Source organism: Setaria viridis, chromosome 8, assembly GCF_005286985.2.
Source record: "Setaria viridis chromosome 8, Setaria_viridis_v4.0, whole genome shotgun sequence".
NCBI classification, from domain to species: Eukaryota; Viridiplantae; Streptophyta; class Magnoliopsida; order Poales; family Poaceae; genus Setaria; species Setaria viridis.
This window is the reverse complement of record NC_048270.2, coordinates 32,003,621-32,024,394: the sequence shown is the minus strand read 5'-3', so window position 1 is coordinate 32,024,394 and position 20,774 is coordinate 32,003,621. Positions and strand designations below refer to the sequence as shown.

Below are 20,774 nucleotides of genomic sequence, written 5' to 3'. Positions count from 1 at the left end.
TGCCACAAATTCACCCAATACCCAAACATGACATGTGAGTAGTCAAACAGATTCGTTTCGACGAGCCCGACGCATCAACGGTTTCCGATCGTTCATCCGAGTTATGATTTTAAAAGTCAACCTTTGGTCATATGTGGTCAACATTCTAGATTTTATTTAATTTTGGGATGTTACAGCTACAGCAAAATTTGCTTTGCAGCTCTACTGAGAATGTTTAAGTAGAACTCCACTGGCAGATTGGGTTAACTGCTGTCTACCAGTACTGGGCAGCATCCAAATGCATAGATCTTCCTATCGAGGCTGAACCTGATTGAGCTTTATTGTCCAAAGTTCAAGATATTATCATCCATAAAAGAACAGTTCAAGAATTTGATACTGTCAAATCACAACCCTATCTTGAAGATCCAACAGGAAAGGTATGAAAAGGACATTCAAGCATCTCAAAGGACTGGGTCTGTAGATACATTCTCTAGACCCCAAAACAACCATCAGTTTTAGCTGTAACAAGTAATGCTATATAACTATTTGGTAAAGCAAAATAAATCGATTTTATCAGATTTTCCATCAAAGGCACTTAGAAAAAAAATACTTCTTACATCATTGACCACAACTGTTTGAATAGAAAAGCCAATAATAACACTATTCAGAACAAAAGGATTACAATACTTTTGCCAACAACCTCCAGTACCTAGACAAAGGAGGGTCTTATCCAGATAGGAGATGGCCAATTCAGCCAAGGATAAATAACTGGTGAGACATCAACAAGCTTCTACATGCTTTGCTCTGCCATACTCTAAATACCAACTTGTCGCCGGTTATTCTTCCTACAATTCACATACTCCATCAAGTCATTGGTTATGTAAACACAATTTGGCTTTAACCCGGGGAAATCCTTAACTGGTAGGCACATCGAGCCATTGAAATCAAGAAACAATGCATAATCTGGCAAGCTCTTGATCAACTCCACCCTCAGTCCATGGAGGTCAACCTTGTAGACCTGCAGATGAAAGGTGTTCAGCTCCAGACACGGGTCCAGGTCCCCTTCGTCCTCCATGTATTCCGGTGGAATGTCCGCCGGTGTTAGCGAGTCGACATAATCCCTCAACCTCCAAACTTGCAAGATGTCTCCTGCCGGTGTCTGGACAAGGTTGTACTTGGTCGGGGTGCCCGATTTTGGCACATCGTTGATGATCTTGCAGGCCACCGGCGAGGACCCGTTAAGGTCCAAGCTGCACAAGGAGGCATCACATCCGAGCAGGTAGAACAAGCCATCGGCGGCACTGTACATGGCGTCGCGGTAGCCCTACCTCCATTGGAGGCCCGTGCCCTCGCCCCGCGCGACCAACGTCCACCGGTCGTCGCCGAGCCTGGCGAAGGAGACCTCGCCATGCAGCATGTGCAGGAGCAGCACGATGCAGGCGCGCCCGGCGGAGGGGCTCGCCGAGAGCACCACCCGGTGGTACATGAACTCGTGCGCCCAGTCAATCTCCAGGATGGTCGGCTCATAGTCGACCTCGAACTTACCCTTGCGATAGTTGAACTCCGGCAGGTTCTCGTAGACGTTGTAGGCTGGGTCCCCCTGCTCGTCCGTGCCCATCTTGACGTGGTGGAGCGCGGTGATGGGCGGGAGCGCGACGTGGGCGCCGGTGACGGGGTTGAGGAGGTGCAGGTCGGAGGCCTCGTCGGCGTTGACCAGCCAGCCGTGGCCGGAGCCGAGCAGGGGCCGGCGGGCGAGCGGGGACGGCAGCGGGATTGGGGAGTGCAGAGTGCTCTGTTCCTCCCACTGCGTGACTCTGTTTTTACGACTTGGAGGCGCCGCCTCTGCTGTGTAGTCGGTTTACTCTTTTGTTAGATGCCACGGTTTTCTCCAACAAAAGTGTGGCGGGCTCTTTTGGTTTTGGCGCCACAGCACCCACGGCGCGCCAAAGCTGAAAAAAAAAACTTCCTATCTATGATATAACACACCCTTGACCGTGGTTCACCTGTCTCTCCCACCTTAGCTCCATGGCTCCTCCGCTTCACGCCACGGTTTTCTCCAACAGCACCCACGGCCCTCGTGTGTTACAGATCTGAGCAATATACTGGCCCGTAGAAGCAGCTACATTTGCGGAAGCGCGAGGAAGCAAAAGAAGCGGACTAAAGGCAGCAGGGGAAGCGGATGAGCGGAGCCGTAGTCCATGTGCATCGATCTGGATCCCCACGGTCGGAGAGAAGGTATTTTTGTTCTTGTTTGGCCTTGCCATCTATTTCTTTTAGAATGTGCAGATCCTTCACATGTTGTCATCGATTCTTATCATATGTTTGGTTCCAGGGATGAAGTGGGACGAGAAGGTCAATCCTATTTTCTGAAGAGTTTGGTCGAGGGACATATGGGATGGGGCTATCCCTAAAGACCAGATGTGGGATGATCTCATCCCACCAAAATAAGCGGACGGGACATCCCACTGCGGGGCCATCTCGCTCCGTCCCATCTTCGTCTTCACCTGAAACTGGCGTGCGTGGAGGTCGATTGTGCAGGCAAGTTCACGAGGCTACCGCGAGCAGGACGACGAGCTCCATCACAGCCCGGGCACGAGGACGGTGGGGGCGGGTTCTCGGGCGGCGTAGCGTGGGTCCGAGGCCAGCGGAGGCAAGGTTTCTTGGCGGCACGACAAGGGGCCGGAGCTTCGCCAACGGCGCAACTAGTGCCCAGGGGGGCGAGCTCCCCTGGTGGCGTGGCCAGGGTCCGGAGGTGGCAGGGGTGAGGGTAGCTACCACCATCAAACTGAGGAAGAAGATGTGCTCATTACAATGAGAGGTGGAGCCCGCTAACGGTGGCTAACAGAAGCAGAAAACGGTGCTCATCCCATCTACTGTAGCACTTCTAACTAAACAAAAAATCGGAGCGAACCCATCCTTCGTAACCAAACACGAGTCGAAAAGATTCCATCCAAAAAATTGGGATGGGACCAATCCATCCCATCCCATCTCGAAAGCAAACACATGCAGATCGATTGACCTACTATTTGTTGGAGCACCATTGCTTGACGGAATATGCTGTACTTTTCTTGTTTCGTTTGGCAGCATTGCAAGATTAATTTGGGGGCCATTTTGATAAGATGTTCACAATAAAATATGGAGAATATTAGCCATCGATTTTGGTCAGGTAATAGATTTATTTCTTGACTCCTGTGTGCCGAACTGTGAGAATATTTTTTAACATTGCAGATGTACTCTTCTATTTGTAGTGCAACCAGTTGTTACTGATTCCATCTTATTTCTAAAAACATGTTTAGAGTATTTTAGATGGTTCAAAGGAAATTATGTTCAAAGTCGGAGCGTCAATTTCGTTGTCGTGGACTATAATCATTCCAGCCATCAAACTTTTCCCCACAGCTCAATTTCATACTTTGTCCTATGTGAATTTGTGATGAGAGTATTCTATTTTTTATTGATATTAAACAAAATTTGTTTTTTTACATATTGAAATGGTAACTTGAAGAACGTAGAGAGGGGGTGGTGGTCAGGACTGGTGTGAGATGCCACCATTGCTTGTACCTGATCTTGTATTGCAGTTAGTCGAGGTCGGTGGGAGATTAAAGACTGATGGCGATTAAATGCAGTCCCAGCAAGGGAGTCTGCAGCACTCTGCAACAGATCAACCCATCTCTGCTCCACTCCAAGCCTGCCTTCTCGTATGCTGTTATGTGTATAAAGATTGTTCTACCAGGACACCACATGATCAGGATAAATTGGTATCCTTAAGAAAGCCTGCCATCAGATGCATTGCAACCTGTCAGGCTAACATGGTTACCAAGCCAAGAACTTACATACCTATGTAGAAATCGAAACTACTTAGAAATTAGAATACTTTCCTTATTAGATTAATGACCACTGTTTGAATACAATGGTCAATAATGTCACTTATTCAGATACAAAAGAAGTACAACAGTTTTGGCAGCATCCACCACTAGCTATAGAAAGGAGGGTTTTATCCAAATAGGTGATGGCCAATTTAGCCAAGGATAAATAACTGGCGAGACATCAACAAGTCTTGACAAGCTTTTGTCAGCCATGCTCCAAATGCCAATTTCTCGCCGATTATACTTCAAGACATTGACATACTCCACGAAATCATCGGTAACGTAAGCACAATCGGGCTTTAAACCAGGGAAATCCCTAGCCGGAAGGCACATCGAGCCATTGAACCCAAGAAACAATGCATAGTCCGGCAAGCTCCTAATCGTCTCCAACCTCTGGCCACGGAGATCAACCTTGTAGAGCTCCAAGTCAGTCGTCTTCACCTCAGCAAACGGGTCCTGCACCTCATCCTCATCAACGAAGTCCGGTGGAAGGTCCACCGGTGTTAGGGAGTCCTCGTACGTCCTCCACCTCCAGACCTGCAAGATGTCACCGGCCGGTGTCTGGACGAGGTACGCCGACTTGGCCGATTTGGGCACGCCGCTCAGGATCTTCCTAGCCACCGGCGAAGGCCCGTTAAAGTCCAAACTGCACATGGAGGCATCCTGTCGGAGCAGATAGAACAAGCCGTCGACGTCGCTGTACATGGCGTCGCAGTAGAAGTCCCTCCACGGGAGGCCCCTGCTGTCACCCGGCGCGACCCAGGTCCAGCTGTCGTCGCCGAGCCTGGCGAAGGAGACCTCGCCAAGCGGCATGTGCAGGAGCAGCACGACGCAGGCGCGCCCGGCGGACGGGCTCGCCGAGAGCGCCACCCGGTCGTACATGAACTCGTGCGCCCGGTCGATATCCAGGATGGTCGGCTCATAGTTGACCTCGAACTTACCCTTGCGATAGTTGAACTCCCGCAGGTTCTGGTAGACGTTGTACGCTGGGTCCCCCTGCTCGTCCGTGCCGGCCTTGACGTGGTGGAGAGCGGTGATGGGCGGGAGCGCGACGTGGGCGCCGGTGACGGGGTTGATGAGGTGCAGGTCGGAGGCCTCGTCGGCGGTGACCAGCCAGCCGTGGCCGGAGCCGAGAAAGGGCCGGTGGGTCAGCGGCGCCAGGGGGAAGGGGATCTGAAGCGTGGCGCCGGTGGCCGGGCAGTGGAGCGCGGCGGCGCCGGGGGCGAGGGCGTCGCTGGCGTAGAGCAGGCACGGGGGCTGCCTCGGCGACGGGAAGCGGAGCCGGCGGAACGCGGCGTACGCCGCGTGCCACGAGGTGCAGACGGCGCCCGAGCGGGCGGCGTCGGCGACCTGCAGCGCTCCGAGGACGCTGATCAGCAGGTCCTCCGGCAAGCTGGACCAATCGCGGCCGGCGACAAGGCCGGAGCCGCATCCGTCGTCCCTTGCCGGTTCCATAGCGACGTCGGCGGCGGCGGCGGAGGGGGGAAAATTGAAATTTTGTAACCCTAGGCTCCCCGCGGAATTGGTGAGCTTTCCCCTTCCTCTGTTCCTCACAGTGGGACTCTGTTTTCTGCAGGCACCGCACCCGCCTCCTCTGCTTCGGATGACGCACACACGGCACACCGATGGTTCGATTTATAGCGGGCAGGCTGCCACGGCCGATTCGGAAACGGAAGTCTTTTACGAACGGGAAAAGCAAAACTGTACGGCCCTCGATTTTTGGCATCCCGTGGGTTTTCTCTGTTTCCGGAGGAGGCTACGAGTCGGCATTGAGTTGGAAAGATTTCAAAATTTGATCTCAATTCGCACGTCTTTCATAATTTGGCATTGTTATCACAATAACATGTGGGGTCACTTTAAATTATTGACATGTGGGTCAGGATGTCAAATTCTAAAAAGCTTGCAAATTGAGATCCAAATCTTGATCCTCTAAAAAAATAGTATGCTAGCAGTAGTGTATGGTTTTTATGTGCTATATTAATAACAGATGTACTCCTGCGAATGTCATATGTTTATATTATTATCACAATATAATGCTTAAGTGTGATTTTATGAAAGTGTAGCACATAATGTAATCTCGTATTATATGCATTTTTTATGATGTTTTATGAACAATGAAAAGAGAAATAATTGAATTTAATTATATGAGAATATTATATAGGTAAATGGAAGAGGCGATCAAATAGATCGAGATATGCATCTACTATATCTATGGGCGTAGAGGATCCAACAGTATTTTATCCCCATTCAGATACAAAAGAAGTACAACAGTTTTGGCAGCATCCACCACTAGCTATAGAAAGTAGGGTTTTATCCAAATAGGTGATGGCCAATTTAGCCAAGGATAAATAACTGGCGAGACATCAACAAGTCTTGACAAGCTTTTGTCAGCCATGCTCCAAATGCCAATTTCTCGCCGATTATACTTCAAGACATTGACATACTCCACGAAATCATCGGTAACATAAGCACAATCGGGCTTTAAACCAGGGAAATTATTGTGATATCGGAAAATCTTGCAGGTAAACTATTATTTCTATTATACATTGTTTTCATATAATATGTCATGTTTTGGAAAAAATTTCAAACTTACTATTTGTTAAATCTTGCAGGCAAGCTATTTCTTTTTTTAGTCTCATCCAACATATATACACATTGTTTGCAAAATCTACTAAAAGGTGGAAGATTTTAGTGGACAATGTTCCAGGATTGACAGTTAAGTCATGGTCTAATACATGCCGGGAAAGTCGAATAAAAAGTGTTCAAGCTATCAGATTCCAAACTCCTCAAATAAGATCAACTTTAATAGCGCTAGAGAAGGCTTCAACTGATGATCCAATGGCAGTTAGTGAATGTCAATCTTTGGTGAGTGCACTAGAGAATTTTGGATTTTTAGTTGGTTTGGTTATTTGGCACGATATTTTATTCTCTATAAATAAGGTAAGCAAGAAGTTGCAGTCTAAAATTGTGAGTATAGATGATACTCTCAAACATATTGAAGGTGTCGTATCATATTTTAAGAAGTATAGAGATGAAGGTTTCACTTCTAGTATGGATACAACAAAAAACATTGCATCTGAAATGGATATAGAGCCAAAATTTCGTACAAAACGTCAAGGAAAGCGAAAGAAGCAATTTGATGAATAAGATGACCAAGATGAGGAAATACAACGATCTGCTGTGGACTCATTTAGAGTAGTGTACTTCAATGTTATGATTGATGCTGCAATTGCTTCATTGACTAGTAGATTTGAGCAGATGAAAAAATTTGATAACATTTTTGGGTTCTTGTTCAACTCAAAAAATTTGAAATCTTTGGATGAAGCTGATCTTTGGCTGCATTGCAAGAATTTTGTGGAAACATTTTCTCAGGATAACTCATCCGATGTTGAGATCAATGATTTTTTTCAGAATTAAAGGTGCTACAAGTGACTTTGCCAGATTCTTTGATGTCAGCGTTTGAGATTCTGGAGTTTGTTATAGCTGCAGATTGGTATCCAAATGTTTCAATTGCCTATCGAATCCTCTTAACTGTACCTGTGACTGTAGCTTCGGCAGAAAGAAGTTTCTTAAAATTGAAGTTGTTGAAGAACTATTTGAGATCAACTATGTCACAAGAAAGGTTAAATGGATTGGCTATGTGCACCATCGAGAGGGATATCTTGGACACTATTGATCTCAATACCGTCCTTGATGATTTTGCATCAAGAAATGCCCGAAGAACTATCTTTTCATGAGAAGCAATGTATATTATGGAGTTCTATTCTTCCTTAAGGTTATCATATTAGTTTTAGTCTATATTATTCCTCGATAATTATCAAGCATGTTAAATTAAAAATATATTATTGGGTTTGGTTTGGTTTTGTAAGAAAAATTAGCACTTATATGTATTATAAGATTTATATATAGTTTAGAGGGGCCCTCGCGATGAGTTCGCCAGAGGGCCCTCAAAAGCTTAGGACCGGCACTGACTATGGCATGGGCCCATGGCCCGTGGACCTGGAGCTCTCGGAGTCTACAGTTCACGTGGACTGGGTGCGTGCGATTGAAGAGCGGGAGGGGTGGATGGCGGCTGACGGCGTCAGGCGGGGTGGCCCCATCTGTCTGGTTAAAGAAGAGAAGGGAGGTGATGGAGGGAGATGGGAGGGGTACGGTGCACCGCTTTGTTCACCGGAGGCGGGTGATACCACCGTCCTGCCATGCATGGCCGCCATCGCGAGGCAGATGGAGTGTCACTGGAATCATTCCGGCCACCTTTAGCCTCACGGTCGGTAGAAGGAGAGAGCAGGGCGCAAGAGAAACCCAACTGGGGGGGGAAGAAGAGAGGGGGAGGGGAGGTGCGGGTTTTGGGAGAGGACGTGGGTGGTATTTATAGGAGGGGAGAGATGGGATGGTGCCACCACATTATCGTGCGGATGAGGGTGAAGGCTGCTTTGGTGATGAAGGAAGGTAGAGGGGAGGTGCACGGTGGCCGGCTTGCTTAGGGGCGAAGGTAGTGGGGAGGGGCGCTGGCGTGGCGCCACCTAGAGTGGCGGGGGCTAGTACGGGATAGGGACAGGTTGGTTGGGGAGATAAGGTGGGGCGTTAATGCTGTGGTAGAGGGAAGGAAGATATGGCATCGGTAGGGGAAAGAGGGGGATGCACCTGGGGCGGCATCGGACATCGTGGTGGCAGCGCGACGTCGCATGCATGGGGGCGCGGTGATCGTGCTTTGGCACGGATGCCCACGGGTGTCGTGGCACGATGCCGTGGTGGGGCGCGCAGCGATGGTGTTGGTGGGGAGGCGAAAGCGAGCAAGGGTGGTGTGGTGCTTGGTGTCTTTGGTGGCGTGGGGTGGCCGCCATGCGGTGTGAGGGAAGAAGGAAGAAAGGGAAGGAGGGGGATGACCTTGGGGTGGGCTAGGCCGTAGGCAAAACTAGGCTGTGGTGCACTGGGTCAGGCGAAGCGGAGGTCGGGAGGATGCAGCTGGGCTGGAAGAAGGAGGTCGGGTTGGGGCCAGGGTGCGGTGCGTGGTCATGGGCTGGGCTGAAAGAGAAGGTTGAAAGGTGTTTGGCATTTGTTTAAATGTTTGTATAAGGATTTGAAATGGATTTCGAATAAATTGGGAGTTTGGAGTGTAGGTTTCAACAAGGATTGAAGATAGGGCTTTTGGAAGGATCTTAGGTCTAAGGATATTGGACTTGGATTGAGTGAAAGCCTTGTAGGGTTTGGTGTAATTAATATTCAAATGAAATTTGAATATTAATCCTAGGATCTAGAAAAGGAAAGCTTTGGAAATTCGATTTCTATGATTCAGAGAGTTTGATGTAGAAGGGGGTTTCTAGAGTGAGCAATCAAGTGCAACACATGTGTTGGTTTTAATGCAAAGTTTATTTGTGGGATTAGTTTTGAATATTTGGGAAGAGGAAAATGGATTTAATTTAAAGAAAATTTTTAAAAATCCATATTTTTAAATATTCTAAAAAGTGAGATGTTAAAGTTGCACTGTTTGCGGTTCCCGCTGCTGCCTCCTTAAAAAAACATCTAGAACCCTTCGCTCCTCTCCTCACTCGTTCAATGCGCACCTGCCTACGCCACCAGGTGCCCCAACGCACGGGTCCACCAGCGCAGGCCGCCTCAAGAGTTGTTAGGTCCCATGCGCGGTACCTTTTTTCCCAAAGTGCTATATCTAACGATTGTTGCTTTTTCCACCCTACAATCAATAGTCAATAATACTGTGATATTATAACTTCTACTATCATCAACATGGTTCTTGATAGTTTTTTACAATCTATCTTATACTATGATTTGAAGCTATCTTTTCAATTTTGTTTTTTCAAATAAAATTCTAGTTTACGCTTCTTAGATTTATTTTTCGATGCGTTGTTATATAGTGATGTTGTATGATGAGGATATCCTAGCAAATGTGCCAAGCCATGGACCAGCTGAAACAAGTCAAGCACCAATTACACCAATACAAGGACCCATCACATGGAGTCGTGCAAGAAAACTGCAACAAGAGGTCAACTCTCTCCTTACTAAATTTGTTTACCATACAAATGAGAATTTTATACTATCTAAATGTTCTACTTTTGTATTGCTAAGGTTTACGCATATTGGAGCTACTGCTGGACCAAAGGAGACAAGTTACACCGACAAGGAGACGAGTTACGCAGAAGCTGAACCATCACATTGACTCCTGACATCAGAACCATGTTCCAAGAGACACACGCAGAAACTGGTCAAGATTCACCATGCATAATGCACATGGACAAAAAAATAATCAAGTCTAATTTCACCTCCAACAAATGGCTCATCTTTTCGACTTTCCATTAAGGAGTAACGACCAATTAAGTGAAGACCACCGGGGAGGATGAAGATCACGCAAGGGTTCTCAGGAACCCCTGTTTTCACCTCTTCATCTCCCTTTATTTTTGTGAAAACTTATAGAACTTTCACATCTAGCTAGGAGGGGTATTCCTAGTATAACTACCTACTGTATCTAAGCCAAAGGGAGCACGATTATGAATTAAGAAAAATCCACCAGATGGTGTTCCAGCCAAGAGCTGTTGACTGACTTACCCCAAATTTCTTGTGAGTTCTTCATCGACTTGTGAGAGGCTGATTCACCGGTATATATGTGAAGGTTCCTCTGGGACCCCCTAATCTGTGCTCTATGGTTTTTAGTTAGGCTGCACCGTTTTGTGTGGATTAGTCCCGGTTTGTAGTTCTGCGGTCGTTCGGAGATCGAGTCGAAGTCCATCAAGGTTTTGGTGCCTCTCTCCCCATCGCTTGGTCGCAACCAACCTTTTTTTAGGTATAAAGCTAGTTATCCCTGTTGGAGGTATGCCCTAGAGGCAATCATAGAGATGATGATATTCCATTTGTATCCATGATTTGTATGTTGTGTTCATTGAATATCCATTGAAGGCTACTTGAATTGATTTGCAATTATGTGAATTGTATGTGAAACTCTTTACTTGTATGGTTATTCTGAATTTGTCCCTAGTCGGAGTTCATGTGAGGACACACATGAATATTAGACTAGCACATGTATTAGTTGATGACTATGTTTCACAAGTCATGGACATGGAGATGTTGACCTAATAATGTGGACACATGTGGAGACATGTGCTAGGACTGACCCAACACGAGAAGTAGTTCTCTCTTTAAACAACATATACGCTTTGTCCTTAGACCTGAGATTGTCACATGTATTCTAGATGTGGATCGACCTACTTAGGGCTATCAAACGCTACGCCGTAACAGGGTAGTTATAAAGGTAGCTTTCGGGTTTGTCAAGAAGTATGCTATGAGACATGGTCAATCAAGATGGGATTTGCCCGTCTCTGATTGAGAGTGATATCTCTGGGCCCCTCGAGTGATCGGATCCGAAAATGCATGGCCATGCTACGTACGGTTAAGAGTTAACCTACAAAGGGATTCCGAATCACAGGATCGAGAAAGAGCGGTCGGCTTGAAGCTAGACCAAATATCGTGAGGCAAAGGGAATAGCATGTATATTATGTTGTGATGGTTCGTCTGATATGATCTTCGTATGCGTATAGGAGTTGGCACGTCTTGCTAGAGGCCACTACCGACTATTGGGCCGAGTAGGAGTACTCGGGCCATGTCTATACGTATCCGAACCCATAGGGTCACACACTTAAGGGGTTGGAAGCCCAATTCGGATCTGATCCGAGTTGGATTAGGTTTAGAAGTACTAATGGGCCTCGGATCCAGAGGCCCGTCAGGAACCTCTATAAATAGAGGGGTGGGGGCGCCCTAGGGTTCACACCTTTTGGCGAAACACACCTGCCGCGCCTCCCACGCCCTCGCCTGTTGCAACTCGCGGATCTAGCAGTCCGGCTTGCGACGCTTCCTCCCTGCACGTGTGGATACCTTGGAGGTGTTGCGCCTGCAGCACTTGGACGAGCCATCGACGAGCCACCGACGAGCCACGACGAGCCGACGACGAGCCACGACGAGCCGCAGCACCGGAGGCGATCTTGCTGCACGTGGAGGAGCTGCTGGACGTGACGTGATCGACTACGTACGACTACGTGATCATCTTCACTACATTGACGCATATCTACATCTTCCGCACCAGTAGTGCGTCGAGTGGTAATCCCGTGATCCTTATACGGCAGTTCTTCCTGGTTATACGCGGTAGAAATTTTGATTTGCGCTAGTGTAGCCTACCTCGTATCCCTACAGTGGTATCAAGAGCCGTAGCTGCTTAGTTTTGGATTCGGGATGTGTGCATATGGAGATATGCGAGTTTTCCGTTTGATCTATGTCCTGTTTTCGTGCCCTTGCTGCAATGGTAGTGTAACGACATACACCTACCGGTCGGTTTCCGCCATCGGAGTTAAGTGATACACGTAAATCCAGTTGCAGTGAGGGAAGATCAATATGATTGGTCAAATCGAAATCCGAGGTCATACGCCAGGCACATTAGATGTGCAATAGTAGATGGGATCTACTGCCGGGGTCGGGATTTTTGCCGTATGCGTATGCTTCGGTAAATCAGCCGTAACTTTTCGGTACGATCTCAGAATGGGGCAAATTTTATATGAAAATTGATCTACAGAAAAAGTTACACATGAAATTCAACGGCTTTGCTGTTTTTGGCGAAATTAGATCTCCCAAATTCGGCTTGGAAGATGGAGTTTCGGGCCTCCAAAGTTTGGAACGTTAGGACGCCTAACTCTATTTTGCAGGATGTATGTATGTATCTTGTGATCAGTATGGCCCCCTTGTGTATGTGATGCATGTGTGTAACTCATTCGTGACCTGTGTGTCGCGTGTACGGCAACACGGCAGGAGCCATATGTGTTGTCACTTTATTGTATTTAATGGTCTGCGTACCAATCTGTGATGATCCAAGCAACTATGTAATCTTCATTACTAGATTCTTTACTAGCTATTAGGCGCAATAGCATGCTCTAGTTCTTGGAGGACTCATCACCAGGAGGATGGCGCACATGGAACATGGAGATGGAGATCACCATGGTGAACAGGTTCTATGGAGATGGAGATCACCATATGAAAACGGGCCATACTGTGTCACAAGCTGTGTGAATGCTATTCTGTTTTACTTTCTGCATGCTGTGATGTTAGAAGTAGAACGATCCCTCACAAAGTTTAAGTTAGTATGCCCTCCTAACTAAAACTTGCACCGTCCCATGTCTTGTACAATTAGTGGTGGGTCTATGAAATTAGGGTGCCACTAGTTTTCCTTGACTAGACGGGTTTGTGTCAGACACTTACACGCATAAGGGTTGGTTTGCTTAACAAGGTTATCTTAACGGTTAAGGACCTTGGGGCATAAAGGTTGGGCGCCGAGACATCGAGATGTCACCCAACAACAGGAGTCATATGTGATATGATTAGCAAAAATTGCTTACCGATCTACCTCGTTTGATAGCGGTGATGCTAAAGCTCACTAGTACACTTGTTAGTTGTGGATCCTGAATCACTAAGTTTCAATAGAGGGATATTGATTTTAGTGGGAGTAGATTCTGTTAAAATAGTTTAATGTAATTTGCTCTATCATGGATACGTTTGTCTTAGTGTATTTTGCATTACTTTTGTTGTAGATTAAATGGCACCTAGCAACACCACCACATCGTTTGCTTTGCGTTCGGTCCTTGAGAAGGACAAGTTGAATGGAACAAACTACTCGGATTGGATCCGTAACCTGAGAATTGTTCTCAGGGCTGAGAAAAAGGAAGATGTTCTAGACAACCCACTACCAGAAGAACCTGCTAATGATGCACCCGCTGCTGCTAAGAATGCTTACAAGAAAGCATGTGATGCTAACCTCGAAGTAAGCTGCCTTATGCTTGCTTGCATGGAACCCGAGCTGCAGATGCAGTTCGAAACAAACCATGAGGCGCACGATATGATCGTGGCGCTTAGAGACATGTTCCAAACACAGGCCAGGACTGAAAGGTTCAATGTGTCTAAGGCCTTTGTTGAGAGCAAACTAGCAGAAGGCGCAGCAGTAGGACCACACGTAATCAAGATGGTTGGTTACACTCAACGGTTGGAGAAGCTAGGCTTCCCACTGGGCCAAGAGTTGGCCACTGATTTCATTCTTTCATCTCTTCTGCCTAGCTATGGGAACTTCATCTCGAACTACCATATGCATGAGACGGAGAAGGGTTTGAATGAACTGTGTGGTATGCTCAAGACAGCAGAGGCTGACATCAAGAAAAGCGCTAGTACCAGCCATGTGATGGCGATACAGAACAAGCCCAGCTTTAAGAAGAAGGACAATTCTTGGAAGAAGAAAGGCAAGGCTGGAACGTCCAAGCCAAACCCACCGCCCAAGGTTAAAGCTGGACCTGGACCTGCTCCAGACAAAGAGTGCTTTTACTGTCATGAACTTGGTCACTGGAAGAGAAATTGCAAGCAGTACCTAGCTTCCTTGAAGAATGGCGGAAGTAAGAGTACTTCTACCTCAGGTACGCTTGTTGTTAATGTTATAGACAACATATTTCTCGCTGATACAATTATTAATTCTTGGGTATTTGATACCGGATCGGTTGCTCATATTTGCAATTCGATGCAGGGAATGATAAGAAGTAGAAGCGTGGAAAGAGGAGAAGTCGATTTCCGCGTGGGCAATAATGCAAGAGTTGCTGCTTTGACCGTCGGGACGATGCAACTCCACCTCCCGTCAGGATTTATTATGGAGTTGAATAATTGTTATTTTGTTCCTAGTTTAAGTCGAAACATTTTATCTCCTTCATGCTTGATGAAGGATGGTTATTCATTTGCGAGTGAAAAAAATGGTTGTGTGATCTCTAAGAATAATATGTTTATGGCTTTTGCACCCATTGTGAATGGATTATTTGTTTTAAATCTTGATGGTTCACCTGTCTGTAATGTAAGTGCTAAAAGGCCTCGGCCTAATGATTTGAGTCCTACCTACTTGTGGCATTGTCGTTTGGGTCATATAAATGAAAAGCGCATGAAGAAGCTCCATTCTGATGGACTTCTAACTTCGTTTGATTTTGAATCATACGAGACATGTGAGGCTTGCTTGCTAGGCAAGATGACCAAGACGCCTTTCACAGGATTTCCTGAGAGAGCAGTAGATTTGTTGGAACTCGTACATAGTGATGTATGCGGACCAATGAGCACGACAGCTAGAGGAGGATTCCAATACTTCATAACTTTCACTGACGATTTTAGTAGATATGGCTATGTCTACTTGATGAGGCACAAGTCTGAAACCTTTGAAAAGTTCAAGGAATTTCAGAATGAAGTTGAAAATCAGCGTGGCAAGAAAATTAAGGCCTTACGATCTGATCGTGGAGGCGAGTATTTGAGCCACGAGTTTAGCAATCATCTAAAGAGTTGCGGAATTGTTCCACAACTTACGCCGCCTGGAACACCTCAGAGAAACGGTGTGTCCGAGCGACTTAATTGAACTTTGTTAGACATGGTTCGATCAATGATGAGCCAGTCGGACCTACCGTTGTCATTTTGGGGATACGCTCTAGAAACAGCTGCTTTCACACTTAATAGGGTATCATCTAAAGTCGTAGTTAAGACACCATATGAGATATGGACTGAAAAGGTTCCTAGTTTGTCTTTTCTAAAGATTTGGGGATGTGAAGTGTTTGTCAAGCGACTTCAGTCGGACAAGATCACACCCAAGTTGGATAAGTGTATTTTCATGGGATATCCAAAGGAAACTTTGGGATATTATTTCTACAACCGATCAGAAGGCAAAGTGTTTGTCGCTCGGAACGGGGTTTTCCTAGAGAAAGAGTTTCTCAAAGGAGAAAAGAGTGGAAAGACAGTGCATCTTGAAGAAGTTCAAGATGAGCCGATCGGGCAAGAATCAATGAGTGATGCTAACGTAGCAGAACAAGTTGAGATACCCATGGCAAGAGAAGCACCGCCACAACCACGAAGGTCGGCAAGGCTCCGCGAAATGCGGGAAATATTATTGTTGGACAATGATGAGCCTGCGACATATGCAGAAGCAATGATGGACCTAGACTCCGAAAAATGGCAGAATGCCATGCAATCCGAAATAGAGTCCATGGGAGACAATCAAGTTTGGAACTTGGTTGACCCGCCTGATGGTGTTAAAGCCATAGAGTGCAAGTGGATCTATAAGAAGAAAAAGGACATGGATGGAAATGTTCACATCTATAAAGCACGACTTGTCGCAAAAGGTTTTCGACAAGTTCAAGGAGTTGACTACGACGAGACCTTCTCGCCCGTAGTGATGCTTAAGTCCATTCGGATTATTCTAGCTATAGCTGCATATTTCAATTATGAGATATGGCAGATGGATGTCAAGACAGCTTTCCTGAATGGAAACCTAACTGAGGACGTGTATATGATACAGCCCGAGGGTTTTGTCGATTCGAAAAATGCTGGAAAGGTATGCAAGCTTCAGAGATCCATTTATGGATTGAAGCAAGCATCTAGGAGTTGGAACATTCGTTTTGATGAAGTGGTCAAAGGGTTTGACTTCACCAAGAACGAAGAAGAGTCTTGTGTTTACAAGAAGGTTAGTGGGAGCTCTGTAGTATTTCTAATCTTATATGTGGATGACATATTACTGATTGGAAATAACATTCCTATGCTTGAGTCCGTAAAGACTTCACTGAAAAATAGTTTTTCGATGAAGGATTTAGGGGAAGCGGCATATATTCTGGGCATTAAGATCTATAGAGATAGATCGAGAAGGCTTATAGGTTTAAGCCAAGATACTTACATTGACAAAGTGTTGAAGCGGTTCAGCATGGAAGAGGCAAAGAAAGGGTTCTTGCCTATGTCACATGGCATACATCTCAGCAAGACTTAGTGTCCTTCGACTGCTGATGAGCGGGATCGCATGAGTAGAGTGCCATATGCCTCGGCTATTGGATCTATCATGTATGCAATGATAAGTACTCGCCCAGATGTTTCATATGCGCTAAGTATGACAAGCAGACACCAATCTGATCCAGGTGAGAGTCACTGGACAGCGGTGAAAAACATTCTTAAGTACTTGAGCAGGACTAAAGATATGTTCCTCGTCTATGGAGGTGAGGAGGAGCTCATTGTAACAGGTTACACCGATGCTAGTTTCCAAACCGACAGAGATGATTCAAAGTCACAATCAGGATTTGTGTTCACGCTGAATGGTGGTGCTGTTAGTTGGAAGAGTTCCAAGCAGGAGACGGTGGCCGATTCTATGACAGAAGCCGAGTACATCGCGGCTTCGGAAGCCGCGAAGGAAGGTGTTTGGATAAGGAATTTCCTCATTGAGCTTGGTGTGTTCCCGAATGCGTCCAGCCCATTGAATCTCTACTGTGATAACAATGGGGCAATTGCGCAAGCAAAGGAGCCAAGGAACCACCAGAAGAACAAACACGTAATGTGGCGATTTCATCTCATTCGAAACTTCGTTAACCGGGGTGAGGTCAAGATATGCAAAATACACACGGATCTGAACATTTCTGATCCGTTGACAAAACCACTCCCGCAGGCTAAGCATGATGCGCATGTAAGAGCTATGGGTATTAGGTACCTTCTAGATTGACTCTAGTGCAAGTGGGAGACTGTTGGAGGTATGCCCTAGAGGCAATCATAGAGATGATGATATTCCATTTGTATCCATGATTTGTATGTTGTGTTCATTGAATATCCATTGAAGGCTACTTGAATTGATTTGCAATTATGTGAATTGTATGTGAGACTCTTTACTTGTATGGTTATTCTAAAGTTGTCCCTAGTCGGAGTTCATGTGAGGACACACATGAATATTAGACTAGCACATGTATTAGTTGATGACTATGTTTCACAAGTCATGGACATGGAGATGTTGAACTAATAATGTGGACACATGTGGAGACATGTGCTAGGACTGACCCAACACGAGAAGTAGTTCTCTCTTTAAACAACATATACGCTTTGTCCTTAGACCTGAGATTGTCACATGTATTCTAGATGTGGATCGACCTACTTAGGGGCTATCAAACGCTACGCCGTAACAGGGTAGTTATAAAGGTAGCTTTCGGGTTTGTCAAGAAGCATGCTATGAGACATGGTCAATCAAGATGGGATTTGCCCATCTCTGATTGAGAGTGATATCTCTGGGCCCCTCGAGGGATCGGATCCGAAAATGCATGGCCATGCTACGTACGGTTAAGAGTTAACCTACAAAGGGATTTCGAATCACAGGATCGAGAAAGAGCGGTCGGCTTGAAGCTAGACCAAATATCGTGAGGCAAAGGGAATAGCATGTATATTATGTTGTGATGGTTCGTCTGATATGATCTTCGTGTGCGTATAGGAGTTGGCACGTCTTGCTAGAGGCCGCTACCGACTATTGGGCCGAGTAGGAGTACTCGGGCCATGTCTATACGTATCCGAACCCATAGGGTCACACACTTAAGGGGTTGGAAGCCCAATTCGGATCTGATCTGAGTTGGATTAGGTTTAGAAGTACTAATGGGCCTCGGATCCAGAGGCCCGTCAGGAACCTCTATAAATAGAGGGGTGGGGGCGCCCTAGGGTTCACACCTTTTGGCGAAACACACCTGCCGCGCCTCCCACGCCCTCGCCTGTTGCAACTCGCGGATCTAGCAGTCCGGCTTGCGACGCTTCCTCCCTGCACGTGTGGATACCTTGGAGGTGTTGCGCCTGCAGCACTTGGACGAGCCATCGACGAGCCGCCGACGAGCCACGACGAGCCGACGACGAGCCACGACGAGCCGCAGCACCGGAGGCGATCTTGCTGCACGTGGAGGAGCTGCTGGACGTGACGTGATCGACTACGTACGACTACGTTGATCGACTACGTACGACTACGTGATCGTCTTCACTGCATCGACGCATATCTACATCTTCCGCACCAGTAGTGCGTCAAGTGATAATCCCGTGATCCTTATACGGCAGTTCTTCCTAGTTATACGCGGTAGAAATTTTGATTTGCGCTAGTGTAGCCTACCTCGTATCCCTACAATCCCACTACATTTTTCAGCAAGTGATCTCTTGTCGTACCTACTGCCATGAAGATCAGGCCAACCCACGAGTTTTCCCCTATCATTTGGTATTAGTTTTCAGGTTACCACGGTAGGTACCATCCCCATATCATCCATTAGTTTATCACCTTTTACTATTCCCCATCTTGTGTCATTTATGTCTTTTTGTTGTTGGTCACCATCTCCGTTTACATATTGTTATGTATTTCTGCACCCTAGTGTTGTGTTAAAAAAAGAAAGAAAAAATAAAAAAATAATATCAAAAAAAGAGAGAAAAGAAAACAAGAGGAACATCAAGAAGGGTTGCATACTTGTTCTTAGCATTGCAAATTTTAGATTGGTGCTAGCAACATTTACACATCTTTTGTGTGGTTTACGACACTAGATTTTCAGTGCTACAAGCCTTCCTTGTTCAGCCATCCAAGCTCCATCATATACCGTAACCAGACCTCTCGACTCGTAAACCGTTCAACCGCTTAATCACAAGCGGTGGTACTGCTGCACTAGCACACTCATAGTCTTTGAGAACGATAAGAACTTTGGTGAGTAAGAGGTGAGGTTCCACAATATTACCTATTCCACTATATCTTGTATTGCTCTAACATGGCAGGCTCCCCTTCAAGTGTTCGCGGTGGTAATATTGGAGGAGAAGAAGAACCCCTAGTTGCACGGGCTGAGTTACGTCAACTTGTAACCTTGCTATTGGAGACCATGGAGAGGATGTTCAATGAACGTCTCCCTCTAGCGGGTGGAAGGGTGCCACAACATAGCCTTTCCAGTTCTCATGGTGAGGTTGATGATGAAAATTCAGTGGGAAGAGCTAAAGACTACTACTTTGGCCGTCGCAGAGGTCCTTGTGGTCACTTTGGCCATAATGGACAGCATGGAAGAGGTGCTTACGGGCGTGGTTTTCGCCCACGTGTGCACTTTGATGATGAAGATTTTCACAATAATTTTGATCATGAGATGGAATATGATGACAATGGGAACCCATTTACTAACCGTGGGATGTTTAGACAACACCATGACCATCGTCGAGGTGCTGCTTATGGTGGTTGTGAATTGCCTCATAATCGTCATAGAGCTAAACTGGACAATCTTGCTCAAATCAAGTTGAGTGTTCCCAAGTTTACAGGACAAGAAGACCCTGATGCATACCTTCAATGGGAGGAACAATGTGATCAAATTTTCAGGGTGCATGATCTCTCTGATCGGAGGTGTGTAAACCTTGCTTCCATCGAGTTTTCAGGATATGCACTCACTTGGTGGAATCAAATTCAAGAGAATCAGCTTGTATTGGGGCGTGCTCATATTGATACTTAGGCTGAGATGAAGCAAGTGATGAGAAGACGCTTTGTGCCATCAAGTTATCAACGTGATCTTCGCATTAGGTTGTAGAATTTGAGGCAAGGAACCAAATCGGTGGATGAGTATTATAAAGAAATGGAATTACTCTTGGTGCACTCTAGAATTAGAGAGGATGCTGAATAAAAAATGGCATGATTTTTTCATGGTCTTAATGCTGAAATTTCAGGTTTTGTGGAAATGTTTCCTTACAACACTCTCCAAAACCTTGTTGACCAAGCTATGCGCATGGAGAGGAAGATTCAGCAAGAAGGACGTGGGCGCTCATTCTCTACTGTACCATGGCATCGTCAACAACCCAGCACCTCATTTGTCGGTGGATGCTCTCAAGATGCTGCAGCTTGGAGTTCTCCCTCTAATCCAATTACAAAAGCTGCACCATCTTCGGCTTCTTCACCTGCCCCACGCAATGAGAACAAGCATCCAGCTGCAACTACTAGGGCAACATCTGCTGCATCCACATCTCACAATCAAGATATTAAGTGCCACAAGTGCCAAGGGCATGGACATGTTGCCGCTGAATGTCCTAGTCGAAGGACCATGATTGTGAATGAGAATAATGAATAGGAATCTGCAAGCGAACCTG

At 46.2% G+C, this 20,774-nt stretch overlaps 2 protein-coding genes across 2 annotated transcripts; both read right to left on the bottom strand.

The window, feature by feature from the left end:
- Positions 1 to 793: 793 nt before the first annotated feature.
- On the bottom strand, positions 794 to 2,006 carry LOC117834509 (uncharacterized). The gene is made up of 3 exons (XM_034714068.1): positions 1,973 to 2,006; positions 1,308 to 1,821; positions 794 to 1,229 (listed from the first exon to the last, which is right to left on the bottom strand). Exons 1-3 carry the CDS (start codon positions 2,004 to 2,006, stop codon positions 794 to 796), a joined length of 984 nt encoding a protein of 327 aa, XP_034569959.1.
- Positions 2,007 to 3,831: 1,825 nt separating this feature from the next.
- Positions 3,832 to 5,465, bottom strand: LOC117833659 (uncharacterized). Its single transcript, XM_034713243.2, has one exon. The coding sequence runs from the start codon at positions 5,295 to 5,297 to the stop codon at positions 3,954 to 3,956; it is 1,344 nt and encodes a 447-aa protein (XP_034569134.1). The 5' UTR covers positions 5,298 to 5,465; the 3' UTR covers positions 3,832 to 3,953.
- Between the last annotated feature and the right edge of the window lie 15,309 nt (positions 5,466 to 20,774).

What these genes read in the sequence shown, in the direction of transcription:
- LOC117834509 (XM_034714068.1), bottom strand. Translation starts at nt 2,006, where the DNA reads ATGGAGCTAAGGTGGGAGAGACAGGTGAACCACG. An exon ending in GGAGAGACAGGTGAACCACG is followed by an intron (nt 1,822 to 1,972) that starts GTCAAGGGTGTG and finishes ACTACACAGCAG; the next exon opens with AGGCGGCGCCTCCAAGTCGT. An exon ending in GGCACGGGCCTCCAATGGAG is followed by an intron (nt 1,230 to 1,307) that starts GTAGGGCTACCG and finishes CTCCTTGTGCAG; the next exon opens with CTTGGACCTTAACGGGTCCT.
- LOC117833659 (XM_034713243.2), bottom strand. Translation starts at nt 5,297, where the DNA reads ATGGAACCGGCAAGGGACGACGGATGCGGCTCCGGCCTTGTCGCCGGC.